We start from the raw sequence: 24,697 nt of genomic DNA on the forward strand, positions 1-24,697 counted from the left end.
AGATATCTATAGGAAATTAGGAAGTCAGTTCACTAAATATTTTTTTCACTTCTCATGCTCGTAAAGTTCGTGTTTATGCTGGATCTAGGTGACATAAAATGACTTTTTATGCAAAAGTGCATAAAATAAAATCTTCGTCTAAGACCAAGGTAATCAGGTGTCAACAGTCACAAACAAAGAAATTTATATAAAATTAAAAATCAATCAAAATTAATAAATAAATAAAACTAAAAAAATATAATTATATAGTAAATTCATGTAAAATAAAATGTATATAGTAAGTGAACAATTGATCCACTGTTGCTAATTTCGTTTCCTCGCCATCGAAGTGAAAAGCAGAGTGTAAAACTCTAGCATTAAACTCATTTTCCCCTCGACGTGTCTATCCACCCCCGCCATACCGGCGCGGGTAAAGTGGATCGTTTTATGCTCTTGTTGTACAATCTACTATTTCATACTACCAATTAAAGTCAATTTAGGGACGTGAATAGTTTTTTACGACTTGTCAATTTTATTAATTTAGTTGATAGGCAGTATTGTTTGACGTGTCACGTGCGTGCGTAGTGGTACATAACATTCTAACAATAACACAATTAGTTGAACGGCCTGAACACGCGATGCCATGGATGGACTGGCTTCAGGCGCATTTGCCAACTTTACGTACAGTCGTAGGTACTCTGAGTGATGAAGTTGTACTAATAAGGTTTCGAAGGATTTTACCTGAGGGAATACAAAATAAGATTACCTATTAGCAAAATGGTTCACTTGAATTCGAAGCTATAATAAAAAGCTGTATAGTCACGTGAATCTAATGCTCATTTTATGTCGGGGTATAATCATTTGTATCATTTTATTATCACTTTTACAGGTCCAAACGTTTGCGGTATGTCTAGAATTCCAGTATTGTGTTATTTGTAAATAATAAGAACAATCGCTGGAAAACCTGCTTTCGAATTGAAAAAACCGCATTCAAATCGGTTCACCCGTTTAAGAACTACGGTGCCACAAATAGACACAGCGATCAAACTTATAACACCCCTCTTTTGGCGTCGGGGGTTAAAAAAAACGGCACGCTCAACAGAGTGGAAGTGCATCGAAAGAAAACCGGTATAAAGTGCACATGTTTCATTTATTGAAGCCGATACCATCCGATACCGTTGCTCATTCATTTATAATTATCGGTGATAGGAGTCCTCTACACGACAATCGAATTGTGTCAATTGAACTATAAAAAGAAATGATTATTATATCAGTTGTGTTCACGCAACGGTCGTGATTCTTTCGACTTCTCCTTGAACCCGCGTAGTGACTCATAACAAACATGCGTTACAATTGAGAACATTTGCGTTGGCGCCGTCAAATAATTTACTTCCAACAATTAAAGCTTCGTGTAAACATTTTATTGACTTAATTTGGTTTTTATCTGCTGTAATGGATACATCCTCTTAGTTCTCCCTAAATTTAGAATCTGGGTTCTGCGTTACAATGTTATGGACTTCCTTTTTTCGGAGCCAAACAGGTCGACGTGGCAACTTGTGTAGCGCATGGCGTCAATGCAAGCATCCAGCGAATTTGCGGTTGTCACGGCTTCCCTTCGTACGCGCGTGATTTTAAGGTCAAACGAGCGACTAAAATAACAGCACGCGTAACTGTATCGTAAACAAACTCCACCTAGCTCATTTAGAAATTGCTTCTGAATGACTTGATACAATCCACTGCCATATTTTTATTTATTTGTTTATGCCAATTTGTCTCCACTTGAGATGAGTCTTTGCTCCTTCATCGTTTCTACTCTCTGATGGCTGATGCTTACTTCTTCTGTTTAACTATCACATTAAGTTCGCTTAAGTAGCAAGTATTAAAATGACCAACAGCATACATATAATTTTAGTGTCATTTTATTTTTACAATACATTTCTTCTTCTCAGCCTTCTTCTACCAAATTTTTGGTGTAGGCCTCCTTCAACCTTTTCCACTCCGATCTATTTTGGGCAGTTAGAGTCCAGTTGCCACCCGCCACCCTTTAGCTCCGAGTTGCCCAAAGAGCAACGGAGAGGAAACTGGTCGGAGTTACAAGGAGGGACAGGAAAACTAACAAATGGCTTAGAAAGCAAAGTAAAGTCGCCGACATTGGTAGAAGGATAGCGAAGCTCAAGTGGCAATGGGCGGGTCATATTGCCCGAAAAACCGATTCGTGGTGTAGAGTTGTTCTGGATTGGAGACCATGGGAACAGAAAAGACCAGTGGGCAGACCGCAAATGAGATGAAAAGATGATATAATAATTACAATACAGAAAGTGTTTAGCGAAGAGAAAACATAAATCAGTTGAAAATTGGATTTAAAGTGATTTTTTGAAAAATCTATATACCTGTCTCTTTCTCAAACGCTTTTCTCTATGCAGCAAGTATGGCGCTACTAGCGAGTGACGTCACATGCCAGTATGTCTTTCTCTGTTTAATCTTGGATTTCAAACCTTTATAACTTTGTTATTTGTAAAGGTAGCTTAAAATTTGTTACTCTATTCGATAACAGGCATTGTAAAGTTTTAATTTATAATACATATAAAAAATAGTCAAATACCGTATTTTGGTCCATGATAGTATTAGTTTCATGGCAATACCCACGCTTTAGTTTCTAGGTTAGTTCCGAAACTAGTACGTGTCCAACCTTACAGATATCGCATTATCCACATTCTTGTCCGGCCGGGATTATTCAAATAAAGCGGATCCTTCGAATTCTCACGGACCTCACGCGAAATATATCTTCCAGTATCCCACCCAATGGCGTTGCAATAACAACACTTCACAACCCTTTCATCCCGCCTTTATCTAAACCTTTCTTGTCACATAAAGTTAAAGCTGATTGATTTTTTACACGTAAGCTGTTGCAATGTCGCATTGATCGCCTATGGAGATACGACTTCTGCTTATCCAATTTGAAAGTAATTAGCTCGTCTGTAGAACGTCTGTAGACGTTTTCAATCAAAAAGTTCTCTTCGACACCTTAAAATACTCTGAATCGTAGCGGCAATCAATTATAACGTTAGTATTGACAAGTCCTTTCGAAGGTAGCAGTGGATTCTGGCTGTAATTTTGAATTCATCTCGCCATTTGGTAGCCTTTCATTACCGGGCGGCGTCTCGCATTTCAATTTGTCTCTCGCAAATTTGGTCTCGCTTCATGATAAAATCCGCGCCGTTTATTCTGGCTCTATAAAATTTATTTTGGATTTGCTGGACGGTAAACGAAAAGCTCTTTATTTAACCTCATTCTTTATACAGTCATTGCCTGACCCAAAACAGTTAATGGCCGTATAATTAAATTGATTACTTACTTACTTTATAAAAAAATCTACTGTTGTAATGGTTTTTGTTGGGGTTTCTCTGCGGGATAGAATCAGAAATGATGATATCCGCAGTAGAACTAAGGTTTCCGACATAGCCCGAAGAATTGCGAAACTGAAGTGGCAATGGGCGGGGCACATTGCTCGCAGGACTGATGGCCGATGGGGTCAAAAGGTTCTCGAATGGCGTCCGCGGACCGGGAGACGAGCTGTCGGTAGGCTTGCAACAAGATGGACCGACGACCTGGTTAAGATCGCGGGATCGCGGTGGATGCGAAAAGCACAAGACCGGTCTGAGTGGAGAGCCTTGGGGGAGGCCTATGTCCAGCAGTGGACGTCTTTCGGCTGACATGATGATGATGAATGGTTTTTAGGATAATATATACATATTTTAAATAAATATATTCGTCTATAGATTTGGTATGAAAGTATGTAATTATAACACCTAAAGTTCAATTTTTGGGTTTTTCAAAAATTCCCGAAGGAATAAGGAATACACGGGATTTATATTATACTAGTGTTTACCCGCGGCTTCGCACACGTAAATCATTAGGTCCTGCAGCTGAATTAAAATTCCGGGATTTTTAAAAATTCCCGTGGGAATTCACGAAAATTTAATTGTTGTTTTCATTGACGTTACATTAAAACAAATCATGGTCAAACATGACTAAACCCAGCGGTTGTTACTTCGAGATTTTATTCCTATCCCGTGGAAACATCGGAATAAAAAGTAGCCTATGTATTATTCCAGTCGTCCAGCTACCTACCTACATATCAAATTTCATGACTCTTAGCCCAGCGGTTGGTATTTAGAGATTTTATCCCTATCCCGTGGGAATATCGGGATAAAAAGTATCCTATGTCTTAATCCAGGTTATAAACTAACTTTTCGCCAAATTTCATCCAAATCCGTCCAGCCGTTTCAGCGTGAAGAAGTAACAAACATACTCACTCACAAACTCACTCACTCACTCACAAACTTTCACATTTATAATATTAGTAGGAAGTTGGATTCAATTCAACGAGACCCTATCTCTGTAACAAGCAACTCGCATGCTAGTCATACTTGTTAAGGCCATTTTTTGGCCGATGCTGCACTTCGTGAAGAAAGCAAGCCGCTTTGCACAGTGATAGTACACACTAAACTGAGTGATTTGACTCGCAGCAGCGGAAGTTTCACCCCTTAGGAACAGAGATGGCGCCACTTCTTTAAAAAATATTTCAAAAATTCTACAAGCTAAAGTAATAAACCGATTTCTATGTTTAATATCTCAAATGAAAGCCTATTATATACGTTACTTATAAAAAATACAAAAAAATATTTACAAAAAACTTTTGGCAAAAAACGCCATCTTAAGTTTTTTTTTCTTACCTGATTTGTAGTTTTTACTTGATTGCTTAAAAAAACTGTATGCAACATGAATGGTTTAATGCATGTACATATTACTGAGTACATAACAAGTATTTAAAAAAAATCCGACACCGATACCTATCATATTTAACGAAATATGACAGTTTAAATGTGAGCACAAATTTCTTTAAAAAATATTTCAAAAAATTCTACAAGCTAAAGTAATAGACCGATTTCAATGTTTAATATTTCAAATTAAAGCTTATAACATTCATTATTTACAAAAAATATAAAAAAAATATTTACTGAAAACTTTTGGCAAAAAACACCATCTCAATTTTTTTTTCTTACCTGAATGGTAGTTTTTATTTGATTGCTTAAAAAAACTGTAAGCAACATGAATGGTTTAATGCATATACATGTTACTGAGTACATAATAAGTATTTAAAAAAAATTAACCCCGATACCTATCATATTTCACGAAATATGAAAGTTTAAATGTGAGCACAAATTTCTTTAAAAAAATTCAATAAATTCTACAAGCTAAACTTATAAACGGATTTAAATGTTTAATATCCAAATTAAAGCTCATAAAATTCATTATGTAGAAAAAAATATTAAAAAATATTTACTGAAAATTTTGGCAAAAAACGCCATCTTAAGTTTTTATTTATTACCTGATTGGTAGTTTTTACTTGATTGCTTAAAAACATTGTATGTTGTATGCAACATGAATGGTTTAATGCATACTTATATATATTTCTGAGTAAATAACAAGTATTATAAAAAAAAACCTACACCGATACCCTTCATACTTCACGAAATATTTAAGTTTAATTGTGCACGCTTTTCTTACAAATAAATTTCAACGAAATCTTCAAGTGAAACTAGTACTCTGATTATAATGTTTAATGTTAAATGAAAAGAAGAACGAAATTACCTAATTTATTAAAAAAAAATTTTTTTCCTGGTGTTACGAAAAAACATAATTACTTTAAAATTAGTAATTATTAAGACAATAAATAAAAACTATACCGTTTCCGGCATAGTTGATACTGAGATGTAATATATATTGCTTAGTAGTTGGCGAATTTATTTAAAAATTAGCTTTTTATGTGATAGGTAGGCTACAGCTTATAGATATGTCACATTTGAAATAAAAGACTATGAACATCAATGTTCATCAAATATTTAAGTTAAAACCTATAAGTCCTCTTCGGGTTCATCGGCAGATGTAGAACTGATAAGGAAAAGTCGTTTTGAAGTACTTGTGCTATTCCAATACTACAAAATCACAGATCTTTTAGACACGGACTGTGTTGCTGTAATTACTGTTGAATTATTTTTGTGCCTAGTTGATTACCATTAGATCTAAAATTTTGTGCCTACCTGTGGAAATCAGTGGTCAGCATACTAAATAACCCTGCATTGAATATTATATTAACTTACTTTTGATTTGTACAGCCACCTTTGCAGGATTTACACCGGGCAGTGCATGGTAAGCTGACCCGACGACACCCACAACGCATGGTATCGCAGCCAGATTTTCAGCCACAATACTTAATGGTCCAAGAGGCTTACTTTCTTTTGCCAGCTCTCTTTTGCCTTAGTCCATCCCCAAGAAGATGGACATGGTACGGAAACTTCTGGTTTCAGCGCGTTTCTCCATATTTGGCCCGCTTGGTAAGCTTCACGCAGTGTATGTTTATAGAGAGCATGTCCATACCATGTCCATCTTCTTGGGATGGACTAAGGCAAAAGAGAAGGACTCCAGAATTGTCGGCAGTTACAGCGATTTGGTCGCTTTTAAGCCTCTTGGACCATTGTGGCTGCAAATCTGGCTGCGATACCATGCGTTGTGGGTGTCGTCGGGTCAGCTTACCATGCACTGCCCAGTGTAAATCCTGCAAAGGTGGCTGTACAAATCAAAAGTAAGTAATTATAATATTCAATGCAGGGTTATTTAGTATGCTGACCACTGATTTCCACAGGTAGGCACAAAATTTTAGATTTAATGGTAATCAACTAGGCACAAATATAATTCAACAGTAATTACAGCAACACAGTCCGTGTCTAAAAGATCTGTGATTTAGTAGTATTGGAATAGCACAAGTACTTCAAAACGACTTTTCCTTTTCAGTTCTACATCTGCCGATGAACCCGAAGAGGACTTATAGGTTTTAACTTAAATATTTGATGAACATTGATGTTCATAGTCTTTTATTTCAAATGTGACATATCTATAAGCTGTAGCCCTACCTATCACACAAAAGCTAATTTTTAAATAAATTCGCCAACTACTAAGCAATATATATTACATCTCAGAATCAACTATGCCGGAAACGGTATAGTTTTTATTTATTGTCTTAATAATTACTAATTTTAAAGTAATTATGTTTTTTCGTAACACCAGGAAAAATTTTTTTTTTAATAAATTAGGTAATTTCGTTCTTCTTTTCATTTAACATTAAACATTATAATCAGAGTACTAGTTTCACTTGAAGATTTCGTTGAAATTAATTTGTAAGAAAAGCGTGCACAATTAAACTTAAATATTTCGTGAAGTATGAAGGGTATCGGTGTAGGTTTTTTTTTATAATACTTGTTATTTACTCAGAAATATATATAAGTATGCATTAAACCATTCATGTTGCATACAACATACTATGTTTTTAAGCAATCAAGTAAAAACTACCAATCAGGTAATAAATAAAAACTTAAGATGGCGTTTTTGCCAAAATTTTCAGTAAATATTTTTTTAATATTTTTTCTACATAATGAATTTTATGAGCTTTAATTTGGGATATTAAACATTTAAATCGGTTTATAAGTTTAGCTTGTAGAATTTATTGAATTTTTTTAAAGAAATTTGTGCTCACATTTAAACTTTCATATTTCGTGAAATATGATAGGTATCGGTGTTAATTTTTTTTTAAATACTTATTATGTACTCAGTAACATGTATATGCATTAAACCATTCATGTTGCTTACAGTTTTTTTAAGCAATCAAATAAAAACTACCATTCAGGTAAGAAAAAAAAAATTGAGATGGTGTTTTTTGCCAAAAGTTTTCAGTAAATATTTTTTTTATATTTTTTTGTAAATAATGAATGTTATAAGCTTTAATTTGAGATATTAAACATTGAAATCGGTCTATTACTTTAGCTTGTAGAATTTTTTGAAATAATTTTTAAAGAAATTTGTGCTCACATTTAAACTGTCATATTTCGTTAAATATGATAGGTATTGGTGTCGGATTTTTTTTTAAATACTTGTTATGTACTCAGTAATATGTACATGCATTAAACCATTCATGTTGCATACAGTTTTTTTAAGCAATCAAGTAAAAACTACAAATCAGGTAAGAAAAAAAACTTAAGATGGCGTTTTTTGACAAAAGTTTTGTGTAAATATTTTTTTTGTATTTTTTTATAAGTAACGTATATAATAGGCTTTCATTTGAGATATTAAACATAGAAATCGGTTTATTACTTTAGCTTGTAGAATTTTTTGAAATATTTTTTAAAGAAGTGGCGCCATCTCTGTTCCTAAGGGGTGAAACTTCCGCTGCTGCGAGTCAAATCACTCAGTTTAGTGTGTACTATCACTGTGCAAAGCGGCTTGCTTTCTTCACGAAGTGCAGCATTTTGTCTCTAACAAGTATGACTATGCAGCGTTGTAATGCTGCACTACATATGATTACTATAGTTAACTCAAATTTGGCATATCTACATGTAGGTAATAATACAATATCATGGTTTTTTTTTTAAATTTCTACTGGATAAAGAAAAAAATGGGATTTGCAAATTCACTGATACCTATGATTGTTGTTTATGATATCAAAATAAGTAGATATTAGCTATGGTGAATGGAAGACCGAATGAACTACTTGTATACAGCTTTCTTATGTCTCAATAAAGTCACTCTTCGTTTAGCAGCAGAACTGTGTGTTTGTCTAAATCTTAATAGATGCTAGATTTCTCTCAATGATGATTATTATGATTAATGAATAATGATGGATATCGCTGTTGCCGGATGATTGCTTTATTAAATGAAAAAGATTTAGCAACAATTCAGCACAGACGAAAACGCAAGCAAAACTTGTGTAATGATATAAGAGACGGTTTGGCCGCGTTAACAATATTTTGGTTATAATATATACACTCAAGATTCACCCAACTACGAATGTAATCAACAAACAAAACAAACAAATCTTAATTAATTACAAGTCTTCAATTTACAATAGTGAAACTATTGCTGTTACTTTAGGCATTTGAGTGAACTGTCTATCTAATCTACGTTCTAGCTTTTTATGACGCAGTAATGATATCTCCGGTTTTCACACTGTCTTTTATACGTATCAAATTATCTTGACAATTTCGACTTAATTTGTTGTTCGCAGAGACGTAGTCCCACGTCCTTTAAAGCGCACGTGACCCTACTGCGTTTATCTTGTGCTCATAAGGCACTCCCTACGAGCATACCTACTGTATACTTACATACTTATATGTAGCTATGATCACAGATCACAAGACTTGCTACTGTATAGCTGCCCATGTTGTTTAGAGTGATAATTTTTATTCACTGACAGTTTTTTCTTTACCATTTAACCGAATTTTCAGATTATGTCACACTTCAAAATCTGTGAAAAATATGAAATATAGAATATTTTTCACATTCAATAGACTTGTTTGTAGATTACTTGGTTAGATAAAACATGGCACTTAACACCGAGTTTACAGTGTGTGTGTGTGTGTGCGTGTGCGTGCGTGCGTGCGTGCGTGCGTGATTTCTTTTATTTCGGAGTCGATTTTGTCAATCAGTAGCAATTTCATCATTTGCGAACTCAGCTTTCTTAGCAGTAGCCAGATAGGCGAGTTTTATGACCGCGCTCCACGCTGTGGTAGCGGCTTTATGAGCTCCGGGAAATATCTGAATTTTTCTAGTAGGTATCACAAACATCATGGTTGGCCGTCACGTGCCTGCGGCTTCATGACAGTTTTACGACTATGTCTGAAAATGTTAGTTTCTGGAAACTCTATTATACCCTCGGAAGCAGTTATATTGCTTAAAGTTATTGCGTTGGATAAATACCTGGGAAAATTAGTTATAAGGAATAAAAGTGGCTTTCTACCTGCTTGCTGCTTTCCAAATTTGTTGTAGAGTAAAAAAAACTCTATAAGCGATTTTTTAGGAACGCTAGCTTAACTTACGAGTAAATAACTGACTTGGCAGTGTTAATTTTTCTTATAAAACCACGTATCTGTCCACGTGTCTGCTTTGTTCAATATCGTGGCTACACATTCCATGTCTATTGCCGCCTTTATGTCTCTCGCAAAGATAAGCAGTTTCTGGAGCGCCATAAATTTTATTTGTTTATTCAGAGATTCGTTCATTGATCTTTCTTTTCGGGGAGCGTCGGACTTGTTACATGGTCTTTTACTTTCATCAATGTGCCTATACCTAAGCGAAGCTTGTCCCTTATATTGTAGAGTATGTATAATGTTGTTCTTGCCTTCAAAACAACCTAGTCAATTGGCATCAACTACTCAGATTTAGATCGTCTTGATCATTGATTTCTTTTTTACTTGTTCTTCTCTTCTCGCGGATAAAAATGAGAAAAATTTACGGTTCGTTTAGTGATTTTATAATGCCATTCTACATCGAAAATTGTCTGGAATTGATTCGATCTGCCTCAATTTGCCTAATCAAAGCATTAACTCGATTGAATGAATTTATACAGACATTTTTGTATGAAAATAAATCTTGTTATTGTTTTTATGAGATTCTAGTTCAGCGCCGAAATAACATTTTTATCAACGAATAAATAGTTTTATGTAAACATGCAATATATTCATCAAAATATTTAAATGTTTCGTTACACGTGTACAACTCTTCGACACACATTTTATTTCAATCTTGTAATTAGTACATTTGATTCGCGGTTGCTATGTTGTTAATGTATTATTTTTAATTTTATTGAGCAGATAACATCAAATATAAAGTTCATAACACGCATGCTGCACGCTCACGCATTTGTCACTACGCTGCATGATATTATTGTTAAATAAACCATTTATTACAAAGTTTGTTTTATATTGTACAACTTTATTAACAGCAAGGATAAAAGGTTAAAAATAATTTATTAGGTTAGAGGAATTTTTATTTTATCTTAATTGAAGAGTAGGAAGAACATTAAAATGTTTTGGCTAGCAATTCGTTATCATTGTAAATTCATTAAAAATAAATAGGGACTGGCATCAAGGAATCTTAAAAATAAAAGCACCTAATAGTCATTTCTTGTATAAGATTAATGTACTAGTGGTTCTCTTACCTGTTACAGTTTTCATGAAGTAGAATACCAATGTAAAAGTTTCATGTTTATTATCGTTGTAAGTGTACTATAGTGGCTTCAAAGTAAAAAATATGCTGTATTATCTTTAAAACACTTGTGCTCTAGTTAGAGAAGTTCTGAAGTCATTGAACCGCGTCGAAAACTTCCTAATAAAACCGAGGAAATTGGTTGAAAGCTAACAATTTGCCAGGAATTTATTACTTAATGTAGGTATGCTATCAAAACCGTTTTTAGAAATAACACGATCGTCAGATCAGCTTCAGATTCTGAATTGAAATACTGTAAATCTGTTAATACCAACCATCGCAATAATCAAATGATATTTGTACATGTTTCTGGATTTCAGTTTGAAGAAAGATCACTCCGTGAAGAATTATAAAATCAACAAGGTGCTACGTGGATTCTGAAATTTACATTTGATTTTCAATACGTCACAGCATATATTCATTAGTTTATTTTATGGCCTAACAAAACTCATCACTAAATCCCAAATTCCGAAAGTGTTTGGCTTCCAACTTGACGGTGCATATACTCATAAAACGCGGGCTCATATGTTTCATTTGGTAAACCATGTTATTTGTAGGCCCTTAAAGTATTAACAGCCACTTCCCTGCTGTGGATAAGTATTGATGGTTATCACCGACTGGTTGAACTGTAAATCACTAGTAAATCGCTGCCTTATGCTAATCCAACGTTCCACGTTTTTTATACAGCGGTTCAATGGTATATTATCGAATGTCCTGTAAAACGTGCAGCTTATAACAACAGTGAAATTTGCTGAAATAATGCACGAGGTTTCTATTACAGTGTCTTGTTTATTTAATAATTTTCTCGGTTCCACAAGCTGACTGAACTCTTGCATATTTTATTAGCCCATCTGGAGCATTCCTTTCAGCATCCATTTGCCTTTTAAGTCTATTTTATTCTTACTTCATTTAACTACCAACCACAAAGTACTTCGATTCATTATTTGTCTCGCAACTTCCTCCGCTCTATTGCGTTGACTGTTTAGCTTAATTACTACCTGGTATTGTGAACCACCTACTGTTTCTGACGATTAAATTGAAAGCCACATGGGAAATTGTGGTCTCAAGTTTGACAAAGTGCTTAATTTGAATTAATAAAGCTTGAAAGAGCAGGCAAAATAATTCAGACTGGAGCTTTGCTAAACTTAGCGAAGCTGCATCTAGAGCTCTCATAGTACTCAGTTTTAGACATCACAAAGCACCGAGGGCAATGCCACCAAACTGGAACTCTGTTTGTGGCTCCCAGTTACCTGTTACGTATGCTTGTAGGTACTAGGTACTGCCTTTACGTGGTTTATTCATAGTGAACTGTAATGTAGAGCTTTGAGGATAATATTATACCGCTGAAACACTTGAATACACTACACTACACACTTTACAAAATTCGCCCTTAGGAAAAGAATATTAAATTAATGATGCGACTAACTAATGAACAAAATTATAATAAAACTCATGTTAAGGAAAAATTGGACTGTTTAGAGTAAGCACACCTGCTCGTTTCATATTTGCCGCTGGCCCAAAAAACTCTCGGGAGTGACATAACTTTTATTTAAAAAGTTAAAACAAAAATATCGTTTCCGTGTCCCTTGGACGGGTCCTAGCAAGAAAACTCGCGTGACTGCGTTGTTGTGATACCATCAGTGGGCTCGATACTGTGCCAATCAAATTAGGCTAAGTGGGATGGGGAGCGTTTTCCTTCGGCTTAGGAGTGAATGGCATCTTTATTACAGCAACTAATGCCTTGGTCGAGTTGTTACCGCTTCTGGCAAGTGAAGACATGAAAGCTAATTTAGCCACGTTATGAAAAGCTCGAGCCAGTATTAAACGTAATTGTCATGGCGTAATGTTCTTACTTTGAATCAGGCTTGACAATTTAACATGAATCACTAATATTTATGCTACCGCTTTTTCTTCAGCGTTTGTTGCTATCCACTCTTGTTGGCTGGAATCCAAATGTTTTAGATTTAATTGAAAGTTTCTACGTGTTATTTAAAGGTTTTTTTTTAAGTCTTTCATGCTTTTTTTTTTACTCAATACTAATTCACATGTAACCTTCATGTTTATTAGTACCTAACCTACGACAATTTTACTCTTGTTACTGTTAAATTTAATAAATGATGTTATATCTATTGCACGACGCTTCGTAGAGTAACTCATATTAAGTACAGCCCGAACGCTCGTATGTCATTTAAATTTGGCTTTTCTGCGCTTGTCATGCTCATACATAAGTAAATGTCTACTACACCATTGTTTTGAGGCTTAGGGATTAAACTGTTCATCGTTATCACGTAGCCATATCATGCAGTGTCGTTGTAAAATGTTATTTACTTACAGTATTCTACTTGATTGATAGGGATAAGTTTCAAAAATATAAAAAAGTAGGTTTATTCCAAGAAAATGAATCGCGTACCAGGGTGAAACCTTTTCGTTGAAAATGTCATGTAGAATTTAGACTTTCCATATCTCTACCTAAGAATCATCCTGCAATTGATTATTATATTATAACGCTCCGCCCTGGTAACAAATTTTACGTAATCGCCTTACGTAAAATTTGTTACAAGTTCGTTGTTACAAGTATTATATCAATAACTTGATTTATAGTCATGTTACTATTTTTTATTTGTTAACTTATGACTATTAATGAAGTAGTCTGGTACTACCTAACAAAAAACTGATAATTTACTCTAAATTACGGTGAATTCCACTAGATTATGTCGGTGACTCGTATTGAGTTTCCAGCTTTCGTAGGCTTAATATTCCATTCTAAAACCGCAAATATGAAGCTTATGTCCATGTAAGTGCACATATACTATAATGAGTTTAACTTTATATATAATCGCCAATTCTAACGTTCCCTTTATTTAGTGCCAATTTTATACTCCATAAAAATCCGGTAAGATTAGATTATATATAGGTCAAGTATTTTAAAACATGCGTCAATTTTGACGTCGATCAATATTTTCTGTTAAAATATTCCAATGCACACAATCGCCCTCTACTTCTATTAATCAGCTGAAGCAATTTTATCACGTATAAAAATATCTCAATGCCTTACAAGGCGAAATTAACCCTCCCCATGAGACAAGTACTGACCCTTACATTACACTATCTTTGCTGTTATGGGGCAGTTTATCTTCATCAGTTTACGGTCTTACGTGCTGCATTTGGTGGGATTACGAAATATAGCTTTAGTGTAGAGAATTGTGAGAAATGTTCAGAAAATTGCCTTACGTTACATTTTTGTAAATCCACAAATGTTTGAGTTTTTCCAGCTTTCTATTCGATTAGCTTTCATCAGGCTGCAGGATATTGTGCACCATAATAGGCATAGAACCGGGCACACTGAAGGTTGTCTTAAGTTTTAGTTGGGTATTTTTGTAAATAGTAGTATTATATAACTCCGTCAAAAACTAAGTAAGCTAGTTTCCAGAACAATAGGTTAACAAAAAAAAAATACACAACTTTGAAACCCAATCGAAAACATTTCACTTGATTGAGTCAAATCTATATATATAAAATTCAAAGTCCTAACTGACTGACTGATATATCAACGCATAGCAAACCACTGAAGCTAAACCCTTGAAATTTGGCATACATATACCTTAATTGACATAGAAGTACACAAAGAAGGGATTTTTCGAAATTCCTACGGGATAGGGAATAATGTTATGGGCCGTGGTTTTTTTTTTCTTTTTTGTTACTCTAATATAAGAATCGGTTGTACATCGTTATGTAATCCTGTAATATGTTAATGTAGGATTTCTGAAGGACAGTTTAACGGGTACTTAATGCAACAACTAATCATTCTGACAACGGTTTTCGCAATAAAACACACCCCATTTTATCCCTTCAATAAAGTCGTAAAGGACGGTAAGGGTGAGATAACCTTCAGGTGTCGATTTATTTCACTTTCTGTCTCGACTTTTATGCCTTTTAATATATACCTAAAATGTACGTTTCTAAGAGACTAATGGTCTCTTAGAAACTTGATTTTGGATTTTCTGTTAAATGCTGCCCTTATTTCGAAATTTGCAATGTATTCTTTATCTTTGCAGTGTTCTCCAAAGGACAATGCGAGACGGGCCAATATCGCTTTCTCGCCAAGACAGGGGGTTATGCCTGGGTTCAGACCCAGGCAACTGTCATTACCGACAAGCAACAAAAGCCTATCAGCATCGTCTGCGTCAATTACATCATAAGGTAAGTGTTAGACTTACATTAAAGCCTGTAATGTTTGATGTTTATTTACCAAATTCCAGATTTGTATTTTCTAAACAATTTGTGGAACTTTATCTTTATCACTTATGTTTGTGGCATGAAAAATGCCTGAATTGTCAACAACATCACTTTGCATTTGTATACCAATGAGAGTAAGGTAAGTAAACTTTTTTATTATTTAGTTTTCAATTTGACCCGCATGGGAACTATGGCCCAAGCCCTCTTGTTCTGAGAGGAGGCCTGTGCCCAGCAGTGGGACGCATATAGGCTGGGATGATGATGAGTTTTCACTTACTTATTATTTTAATACTGAAGCTGTAAATAATACTTTTACGACATACGTGGGTTTACGGTTTTAGTACAGAGCATACCAACTTTCCGTTCTGCAGTAAAAGTATATACTTACCTAACAATGCGAGCCCCACTTTCATTTCGTTGATTGCTTGGAAAATTTCAGTTTCAATTAACAGAAGAAACTCGTAAAATACCTATATGAGTACAATAAATGAAGTATCAACAGTTATTTAACCATTATGTTCCATTTTATGAGGTTTGTCAACTGTCTTGAAAATTTTAGCTTTTATCAATAAGACTTGCTCAAATTTTATATTTTGTCACCGTCTCCGAAGAAATATATATGTATATCCAAAGTTACCCTCGATGTTAAATTGCGCCATCTTTTTTCGCGTAAATTAATATCCTTGTCGGGCAGTCCTTGATTTCCGAGAATGCAAAATCGTTGGACCTGCGATAAAGAGAGGAGTTCCGATAACGAACAGATAGGAAATCCTTTGATCGGACTGGAGCGTCTTGTGTCGCAAATTTCTCGTTTACCATAGCTCATAGCATACTAATACTAACATAGAATCGTAACGCGCCAGCCAATGGGAGTCGCCCTTTACGACGTCTATTACGACCAGTATGATTTATTCAGCAATTAGATGCCCTAAACCACACACCCGCGACCTTTTTAATTCAGCATAGCGTTCACAAGGTCTTTTTCATTCGGTGCAAGTTCATTCACGTCAGAGTCTAATTTTATTTATATCTAGCTGGGTCGTTATTTATTTATACTTATTCCGAAATATCCGCCCAGATACAGGGTATCTACGTCACATACCAGCTAGTTGATCTATTTACTATGATTTTGGTAGGAAGGCCGCCGTTGTTTTGATTAGACTAACAGCTACAGCTACATTGACTGTTTCGGACTGCATGTCAGGGGCACAAGCTTGGCGTAACCAACTAAATGCTTGGCACTGGTGACACTTTTAGACTAGGCGTTGTATTATTTGATACGTTAATTAATGTATTCTTGTAAACACGTTGATGTGAAAGTAAATAGTAAAATCTCGATGTATTTATTACATTAATTAGTTCGGAGCTTGTTAATGTAATACCGGGTGTGGCCTGTTATATGAGCAAATAATTAAAACATAGATCATACTCGTCAAACTAAACAACATTAGTTCAGAGACTTTTAAAAATAATTAGTTTTTTAATTTTTATTACACTTTAAAGTTTATTGGAAGAAGCAATGTAAAGCAAAATGCTTGATGTTTGTTGCGTGACACTCGACGTTAGTTGTTTTCCAGGATGGCGTACATTGATAGCGGTATTTAATTTGTATGAAAAAAGGAAAATTCAAAGACTCCATTATTTTTAAAAGACGCTGAACTAATGTTGTTCAGATTGACGAGGACGATCTATTGTTTTCATTTTTTGCTCGTATTACAGGCTATGGTGGGATTATTTAGCTAACTCTGGTTTAAAAAAGAGTAGAAACTTTTTTATACTACTTACCCATTTTCGAAGTAAACAACTACACAAGTACCTAGCTCTTACAGTTTATAATTCATGCGTACGCCCACCTAACTTTGGATGGTTACATGAATATCGTAATAAGTTGGAAAACTAATTTTAAACTTGTTAGTGGCTTTTGTATTGTCAAAACTGATCCCATCTTGCTCTTCGAAACGATTTTCAAAGTAAAATTGAACGAAGTCACGCCGGAAAAGCTGACCTGGGTGGCTCTAGCTAGCTGAGTTATAGTGAGTCGAAATAAGTCGATATCGTTATCACTTTGTTGTAATTTTCCGACCACAAATAGGACTAAAATCGTATACTTACCGACTATCTGTTATAATAAGATTTAGGTTAAATGCTGTCACTTTTTGCCTTTTAAATCCTTATTCCAATAATGTCAATTTTAACTTTTTACTTTCATGAGTCATGACACATAGTGAAACGAAATACCAGCAGTAAAATTGGCTTTATTTAGCTAGAAGCTTGCATCCTTACCTATATACTAATAATAAACATGTGAAAGTAACATGTCTATTTGTTTGACTGTCTGTTCTGTCTGATGAATAGTCAACCGATTTAGATGAACTTGTATGGAGACAGTTTGAAACCCTGGAAATGACATAGAAGGATAATTTTATCCTGAAAAATGTTATAGCTTCCGTGGGATAGCGATAAACAAATTCTTTACAGACGGAGTCACAGGCAATAGCTAGAAGAACTAACTAATAAAATTAACTGGGTCCCAAGATACAGGCTCAGCCTAGTTTGGGGTCCGCCGGGCACTGCTAATTGTATTTCGTATTTGTTAAACTTTTTTTTTAAATACATTGAGAGACAAATAGTAAACACGTTTTAAAAACAAAGAGGGGATTACATATGTATGTCACTTAAACAAAAATCCAGATTCATTTATCGGAACTAGAGAAAAAACCTAGCAACAAAATAATAAGGATAATTGTAAATGTTCCTAGGACTCGAGCAGCAGCTTATTTCGTCGATTTGTAAAAATATATGTCATCTCCTGCACACCTGGCCATTAAACGTTTTATTTTTACTATTTCTTATAATTGCGTGTGTGGTTAGTACGAAAATTTTAACTCCCTTCATTGTGTAAGACTCGGAGTACTTCGTCTGTCTAAGTTCGCTTCCGAAGCAGTCGAGTGCATTCATCCGTGAATAAGGATTTTCCAATACTTACCTACCACTCTCACGTTTGATGACTTGGCCTGCCAGATTAATTTTCTGCCAAATTGAAGATCAAGTCATCTTTGCTATCTCAAATGAGATCATTGACTTGTTAAACATTCCCGAAATTTCCGATGTTTTTCCTTGAATAACATTCAGTGATAATTTTAAAACTGTCATTTTATGTGTGTTTTATTTTTGTCCAGTGTCGACGAGACGTCGGCATTTCATTAGATTTTTACGATCCCATTTCACTGCGCTATAACTTTCGCTCTCGATTCGCTCCCAACGCTAACAAGAAATATTTTCGTTGAGTGGATGCTGTTGCCGCTTTTAATGGATTTTCTTTGTTTCAATGTTCATGAATCCACATACCTAACAAACACGTTAACTTTTACGATTGATTTTAGATCATGTGCTTACGTATAGGTACGTAACAATAATTATTTTTTTATTACCGAACTTTGACATCATTATAAAATTACTATTTTTAATTAAAATGCTTAAAATGAAGCAACAAGGATGATATTTTGGCTTCCGGCTTTCCTCGCGTAGATTTCTACGAGTTGAGGTGGAGTCACGAATTTCCTTATCCCCGCTGTTTCCCCTCGTAAATCGTGTCGCGTTTATAGCCGCACTTCGAGGTCATGGCTTCCATTTAAGGGCTTATATACCAACATAATCATCTATATCCGTACCTTTTGTAACCTCTTTACTTTAATTACACTTTTATGCATTATTATATTTTTTAACGTAAGCGCAAGTTTCTTTTAAAGCCAGCATATCTTAATTTATTTATTTTTTGGCATGCTTCCCAAATAAATTGTACTAAAGTTTTTAGGTATCCAAAATCGCCGTGCATGCACGAGGCGCGTGATAAGTGTGGGGCGGGTGAGGTGTTTTTGTTATGACGTCAAATATCTGTTAGGTTGCCGATTTAAACATACCTATCGGCTTATCACGTCTATCGCGTAATATTACGTATCACTATTATCAAGTGTACACGCGTAAGCCTAAAATGGTAAAAATAGCACCATTGACTGAAGGGTTCTCGTCGAGATTGATTTTATTGTTCATCTCAGCGGCCTTTGATTCCTTTATTTAATAAGCATTATACTGATTTTTCCTTTTACAAAGAGGAATAAATATAATCGTAACTGACTCTACGAATGGTAAAGTTTTGATTTCTGTTTCTGCTCTGACCCAGTACTAGTAAAAATGATTGTACTGTTCACGTTTATAAACAGAAACCTTATTTTCAGCATACGGACTTGCTTCTTTCAAACTACTTAGTAAAAGACGTTACGGAATATGTCGGAAAAAGTGGGATCTAGCTAGATAGTGTGACCTTTAAGATTACCTGTACTTACCTCTGAATTTTTAGATAACCATTCAATTTCCACCGTCTAGTAACCGCCAAAACATCCTTTCTAGCGCCTTATCATTTACTTTTCAAATATTCTCTTGTAACGGTTTTTTGGGATATCTTCACCACAGCATCGAAACCACGCCTGTACATTGGTGTATATTTACAGTGCATACATTAATTTCGAGAGGCCGGCTGGTAGCAACGGCCGGATTGTCTGCATTTCATATTTATGAAATGATCACGTAGGTATTCGCCGTTGAACCTGGATTCAGTAGGTGCGATATCTATTCAATACTATTTATTATCATTAAAGGTGCTGCTTTTTAAAGAGGAATAATCTTATTATAAAAAGCTATTGTTGTCTGTCGTTTCAATGATAAAACAGTTGGAGAAACTCGTGTGAGCGGTAATTTCGATGTGCTCGTGACTCTGCAGGAATTCAATATTTTTCGTACAAAATTATAAATGTTTGCCAACTATATCTTGCAGTGCGGTTTCCTTGTTGTGATTCAATAATTCCTTTGATACTTATGATTGTTATAACTTTATTGATAATAGAACTATTAATGCTTTTTACTGTAGTTTTATCCAATAACAGATTGCCGACTGCGATTTATAAATCCCGTATCTTATCATTGACCATCGAGACACCCGCAAACAAGCTTTCAAACTTTTGCACATGCGTAATAGGCTTGTTGACTTTTTCGGTCTTTACATCACTGGTAGTTTCTGCTTCACACGACTCCTAGCAAATATTGAACGAATTCTAGCAATCATGTTTTCTTGTTTATATTGTCTAAGCCATTAATTATCTTTATCTCCTATTTTTGTACGTATAATGGCTGTCGTTGAAGCTGCAATGTTGTAAAACAAGTCGTTAGCTTAATATCAGCTGGAATACCTAGATGAATTAAGTACGTACGGTTCAGCGGAAAGTTTATCTTATCTATGTGTACTGGAGATAAGTGAAAGACCAAGCGCAGTCTGAACGGGAGAGTCGCCAGCAACCCAGAGGTTATCGGAGTTGAAACAGTTGCTATGTCTTTTTCTAACTGCATTACTCCGTTTCATAATTCTATTGAAACCTGCTCCCATTTCCAACTCAAGTATAAAAGCATTTCAAACGAATTTTACTAGATTGCATTAAACGTCCATCCAGTTTCTTAAGCCTGTGAACCTAATTATAACAATGTCCTCTTAGTAAATCGAATTAACTTGATTAAATTATTGCAACAGTTAATCTTTCGTGGATTTTATGTCCTAGCCGAAGATTAAAGAAAGTTGGCGAAGTTAGACAACTGCATTAAAATTAATTTATAGCCTTTTGCCCGTAACAGTGTTACAGACTTACAGGTCCTTGTTTGTTTAGGTCGAATACTAAAAAGTTTCGCTTGAATGTAATTTACTTAATCTTCCTTAGGAATTTCAATGAGTTTGTGCGTAATTACGAAAACGGTTTAGGTAAAATTTTCAAATAAAGATCTATTTTCTTTTATTGCAAATGCCGCGACTTCGTTAATCGTATTATCAAAAAGTTACCTGACATGATTTTAAAAATTGTCCTAATCATTATAGATTAATATTACCTCGTATGTAAATAACGCAATCATTACGTAAATCTTGGTATCAGTGATCAGATTTTATCGACAGCCTGGGCCAGGCCCTTGTAAGCTGTAACATGCATACAATCAAGTGAATGGTTACACCTGAGCAAGTCATGAACGAATATGTTACTGCGACATTTCAATGTGCATGTGCGATACTAGACTGAGGTCATAGATAATCAAAATGGATTTCTCGATTTTCGAATAGGGCTGCCTTAGTTGCTTAGTATTCTTTAAATTTAGACATTCTTCTTTTTGTTATTGGGACATCGACTTCTGATCGTAGACCTCTCTCAAACACTTACATAACGAACCGTCGTACCCCAACCAAAGTGTTCTGCATCATACGCGATCTACACTACAGCAGCCCACAGTTACTTAAAAGGGAATGGGTTATTAAAGCCATATTCTAATTTAGTATCTACTTGTATAGCCTCGTAAGTCCTCGTGTACTTCGTATAGTACAAGTCAAATGTAAGAATAACTCACTGCCGAATGTACTATGTGGAGTACAAATATTTCAATAATTTTATATTGTTATTGAAATATTTTCCAAAATCACACCACTGAGGAGGCTCTCTCTTGTCTCGAACTATGTATGGTAACATAAGTCAGGACTTACGAGGATAAAATCACATCACAGTAAAATGCGACGAATGAGGAACACAGGAAAAAATAGTAAAATATTAAAATGAATCACATAACGGGACAGATATTTTCCTCAGTGAAACTTCGAGTCCCAATGCTTACAAATTGACTACGGTCAAGGATGTCTCGTAATTATTGTACCAACGGTATAGAAATTGATTAGTAAATTTTCTTCGTGAATGTTGCTTCTGTTAATATTTTAAAATCTATCAGATTGTTGTCTACATTTTTTAATTCATGTCCATAGACCTCTCCGAAGTAACGCCTGATTCACTCCATCACCATATTTTAATCAATCAGCTCATATCCTATCGACATGACCTGCAGATTCATATCCTCAAGGTGATTTCGTTCAATTTAGGTAACTTTCAGGAATGTAAAATATTATTACCTATTATTATTCAACAATTCCACGCGGTAACCACAATTTGTCAACCGCTCACCCAGTATGACCCTAAAAGTGATAGTTTTTTCCTACGGGTTTTTACTTAAAATTATTTATAGTGATTTTAAACCCCTGAATAAGCCAGTTATTAGGTATTGTGTGTGAGATCAGGACCAGGCAAACACCTGGCGACGCGTACTATACTATCACACGCTTGCAGTGTCGTTTATTTTCACGCATTATGTGGGTCAATGTAAGAACACGTAATTAAGTGTCCGATATATTAAAGCCACACCTTATTGTCTATTATTAGATTATAGATCAGTTTTCTGAAGTTTTCATTCGTATATTCTTTATTAAACTGTAAAAGTACTATGCTAGAAATATAAATATATAAGTATATGATAGGACAAAACGTTTCTCCTTAGAAGTCTCCGAATCGTTTGTGTAATAAAGTAAGAGAATGGAATATACCTTTCAGTGAATTGAATAATCTAGATAAGTCGATTGCTTTAGACAATATAGCCGTCTGGGCGGCACATATTCAAATTATTTTCATTCGCATTCGTAATGTATACGGGACGTTGTTAAATTTCATAAATCTTATCGCTCCACTTACCACAATGCATCTAAGTCGTATGTCATCGATACTTTTGTAGAGCAGACTTTATCGCCGTTGAAATACAATTTCATGAAGTATATTCATGTCTCTTGATTACTCCATGTCCTCATGCAACCTTTTTAAATGCACGTGCACAGTCTCCCCTGAATAAAATGCAGCTTCGCGGTCGTCGTTCGGGTTATGCAACTGAAGGCGAATGCACCTTCGCCTCCCCCCTCGGTCGACGACCTTCTCCTGGCTAGCGGTACCAGGATACAGTTTTCGTTTCAGCTTGAATGGGGCGTGGGTGTTGCTCTGTTACGACAACCCCCTTTCTCTAGATAATGCTCGCTGAAAACTATGCAGGTACCCCACCGTATGCCGTCGTTCCTTTGTTTAACAATATTAACGTAACATTATCTTTTGTAAAGCTTTCGCGTTTAGGTTGTTTGTTTTGAATTTCGCAAAAGGTTTAGCCAACTCGCTCTTTTGCTATAAAAAAATGCTTCGCAACAAATAAGTAGCTCAATAATAAACCCTGCTATTTAATAATGCGATCGGAGTCGAGCCAACGTCGGCTTTTAGCATTTTGTTTATCTTCCTACACTGTATTATAAGAGGCGGTGATTGGCACACAAATGGTCCGGGAAGAGGGTCAATGGCTGTGACGTCAATGCACGGGGTCGCTGGGGACCTCTCAATTGCAGCCATTGTAGATGTACTCCCGTCTCCAGAGGCCTTGATATCTTATTAAGGATATTCGGGCTAGCCGTTTATTAACTGTGTATGTGTGACGTGATGTCACTTGCGTCTTGTTTGAGCCATTGCATATAGGTAGTTGTTTTCACACGTAAAAATTGTACCATAAAATGTAATTTCATGATATGAATACTTACAATGCAAAACGAACCAATTACGTTACAATACAACTAAACTGAGTGAGTAACAATATGTTACTCACGCGTTCGTAAACATTCACCAATTGTGAATTACCGTCGAGGAAATACCGAACTAAACTGCGACGACTCAGTGTAAGACAAGTTACAAAATAACGCCGTGTGGCTGAAATGCGGAAAATCAAAGCATTTGTTGGACATTCCTGTTGTGTAACATGGGCGACTATAATTCTATAACAGTGCGTTTATGAACAGAAACAGTTTCCATCTCGTTTGCTTTAACGTTTATTTGGAAACAAGGCATTTTCATATAAATGTTCATGTCTCGTATGTTAGGCAAGGGTTATACAGATTCAGACTTTATGCGATGTCGCTAGATTGCCTGTAGTTAAACTATCAGCCTGCAAAATACCCTTCCAAATGTCATAGCCAAGCTGAAGCGAACATAAACATAATTTTTTTCTATATTACATAAAACGAATATTCTTCTCCATTCTTTGGAACGTAGCAGGTATAGAAGATCAAAAACCAAGCGCCAAGCTTTTATTGAATTCCTAGCACGACTACATAAACTTCGTTTCGATTTCCGATCACCTCATTAATATCTTTGCGGCAAACTCGGCTGTTAAATGTGAGGTCGTCGACATCTATATTCATTGCCCGACGATTTTATGACACCACTCAACACAGACAGCCTAGATCACCAATTCAGTTCATGTACGGTCCTATTTACAAACATAAAGGTTTTCAGACCGATGCTTATCATGACATTCGTTTTCGTGGCAGCTCTCTTTGAGTAGGTGCTTTGAATTCTATTTTCATTAAGACTGCTTCGAAAATATGATTCAAGTGACTTTGAGTCTTAATCACATGATATCGAGTATTTCGTTTAGCAACTGGTTTCGAAAG

The 24,697-nt window shown here is 35.2% G+C and overlaps 1 protein-coding gene across 4 annotated transcripts in view; it reads left to right on the plus strand.

Moving 5' to 3' along the window:
- Positions 1–24,697, plus strand: part of sima (HIF-1 transcription factor component sima) — a 115,747-nt gene that overhangs the window by 71,690 nt on the left and 19,360 nt on the right. For all 4 annotated transcript variants that reach the window (XM_074094551.1, XM_074094548.1, XM_074094549.1 and 1 more), the window contains exon 7: positions 15,132–15,276. In XM_074094551.1, the coding sequence (XP_073950652.1) occupies positions 15,132–15,276 (145 nt within the window). The remainder of the gene's footprint in view (positions 1–15,131; positions 15,277–24,697) is intronic.

This window comes from Choristoneura fumiferana, chromosome 11 (assembly GCF_025370935.1).
Source record: "Choristoneura fumiferana chromosome 11, NRCan_CFum_1, whole genome shotgun sequence".
NCBI lineage: Eukaryota > Metazoa > Arthropoda > Insecta > Lepidoptera > Tortricidae > Choristoneura > Choristoneura fumiferana.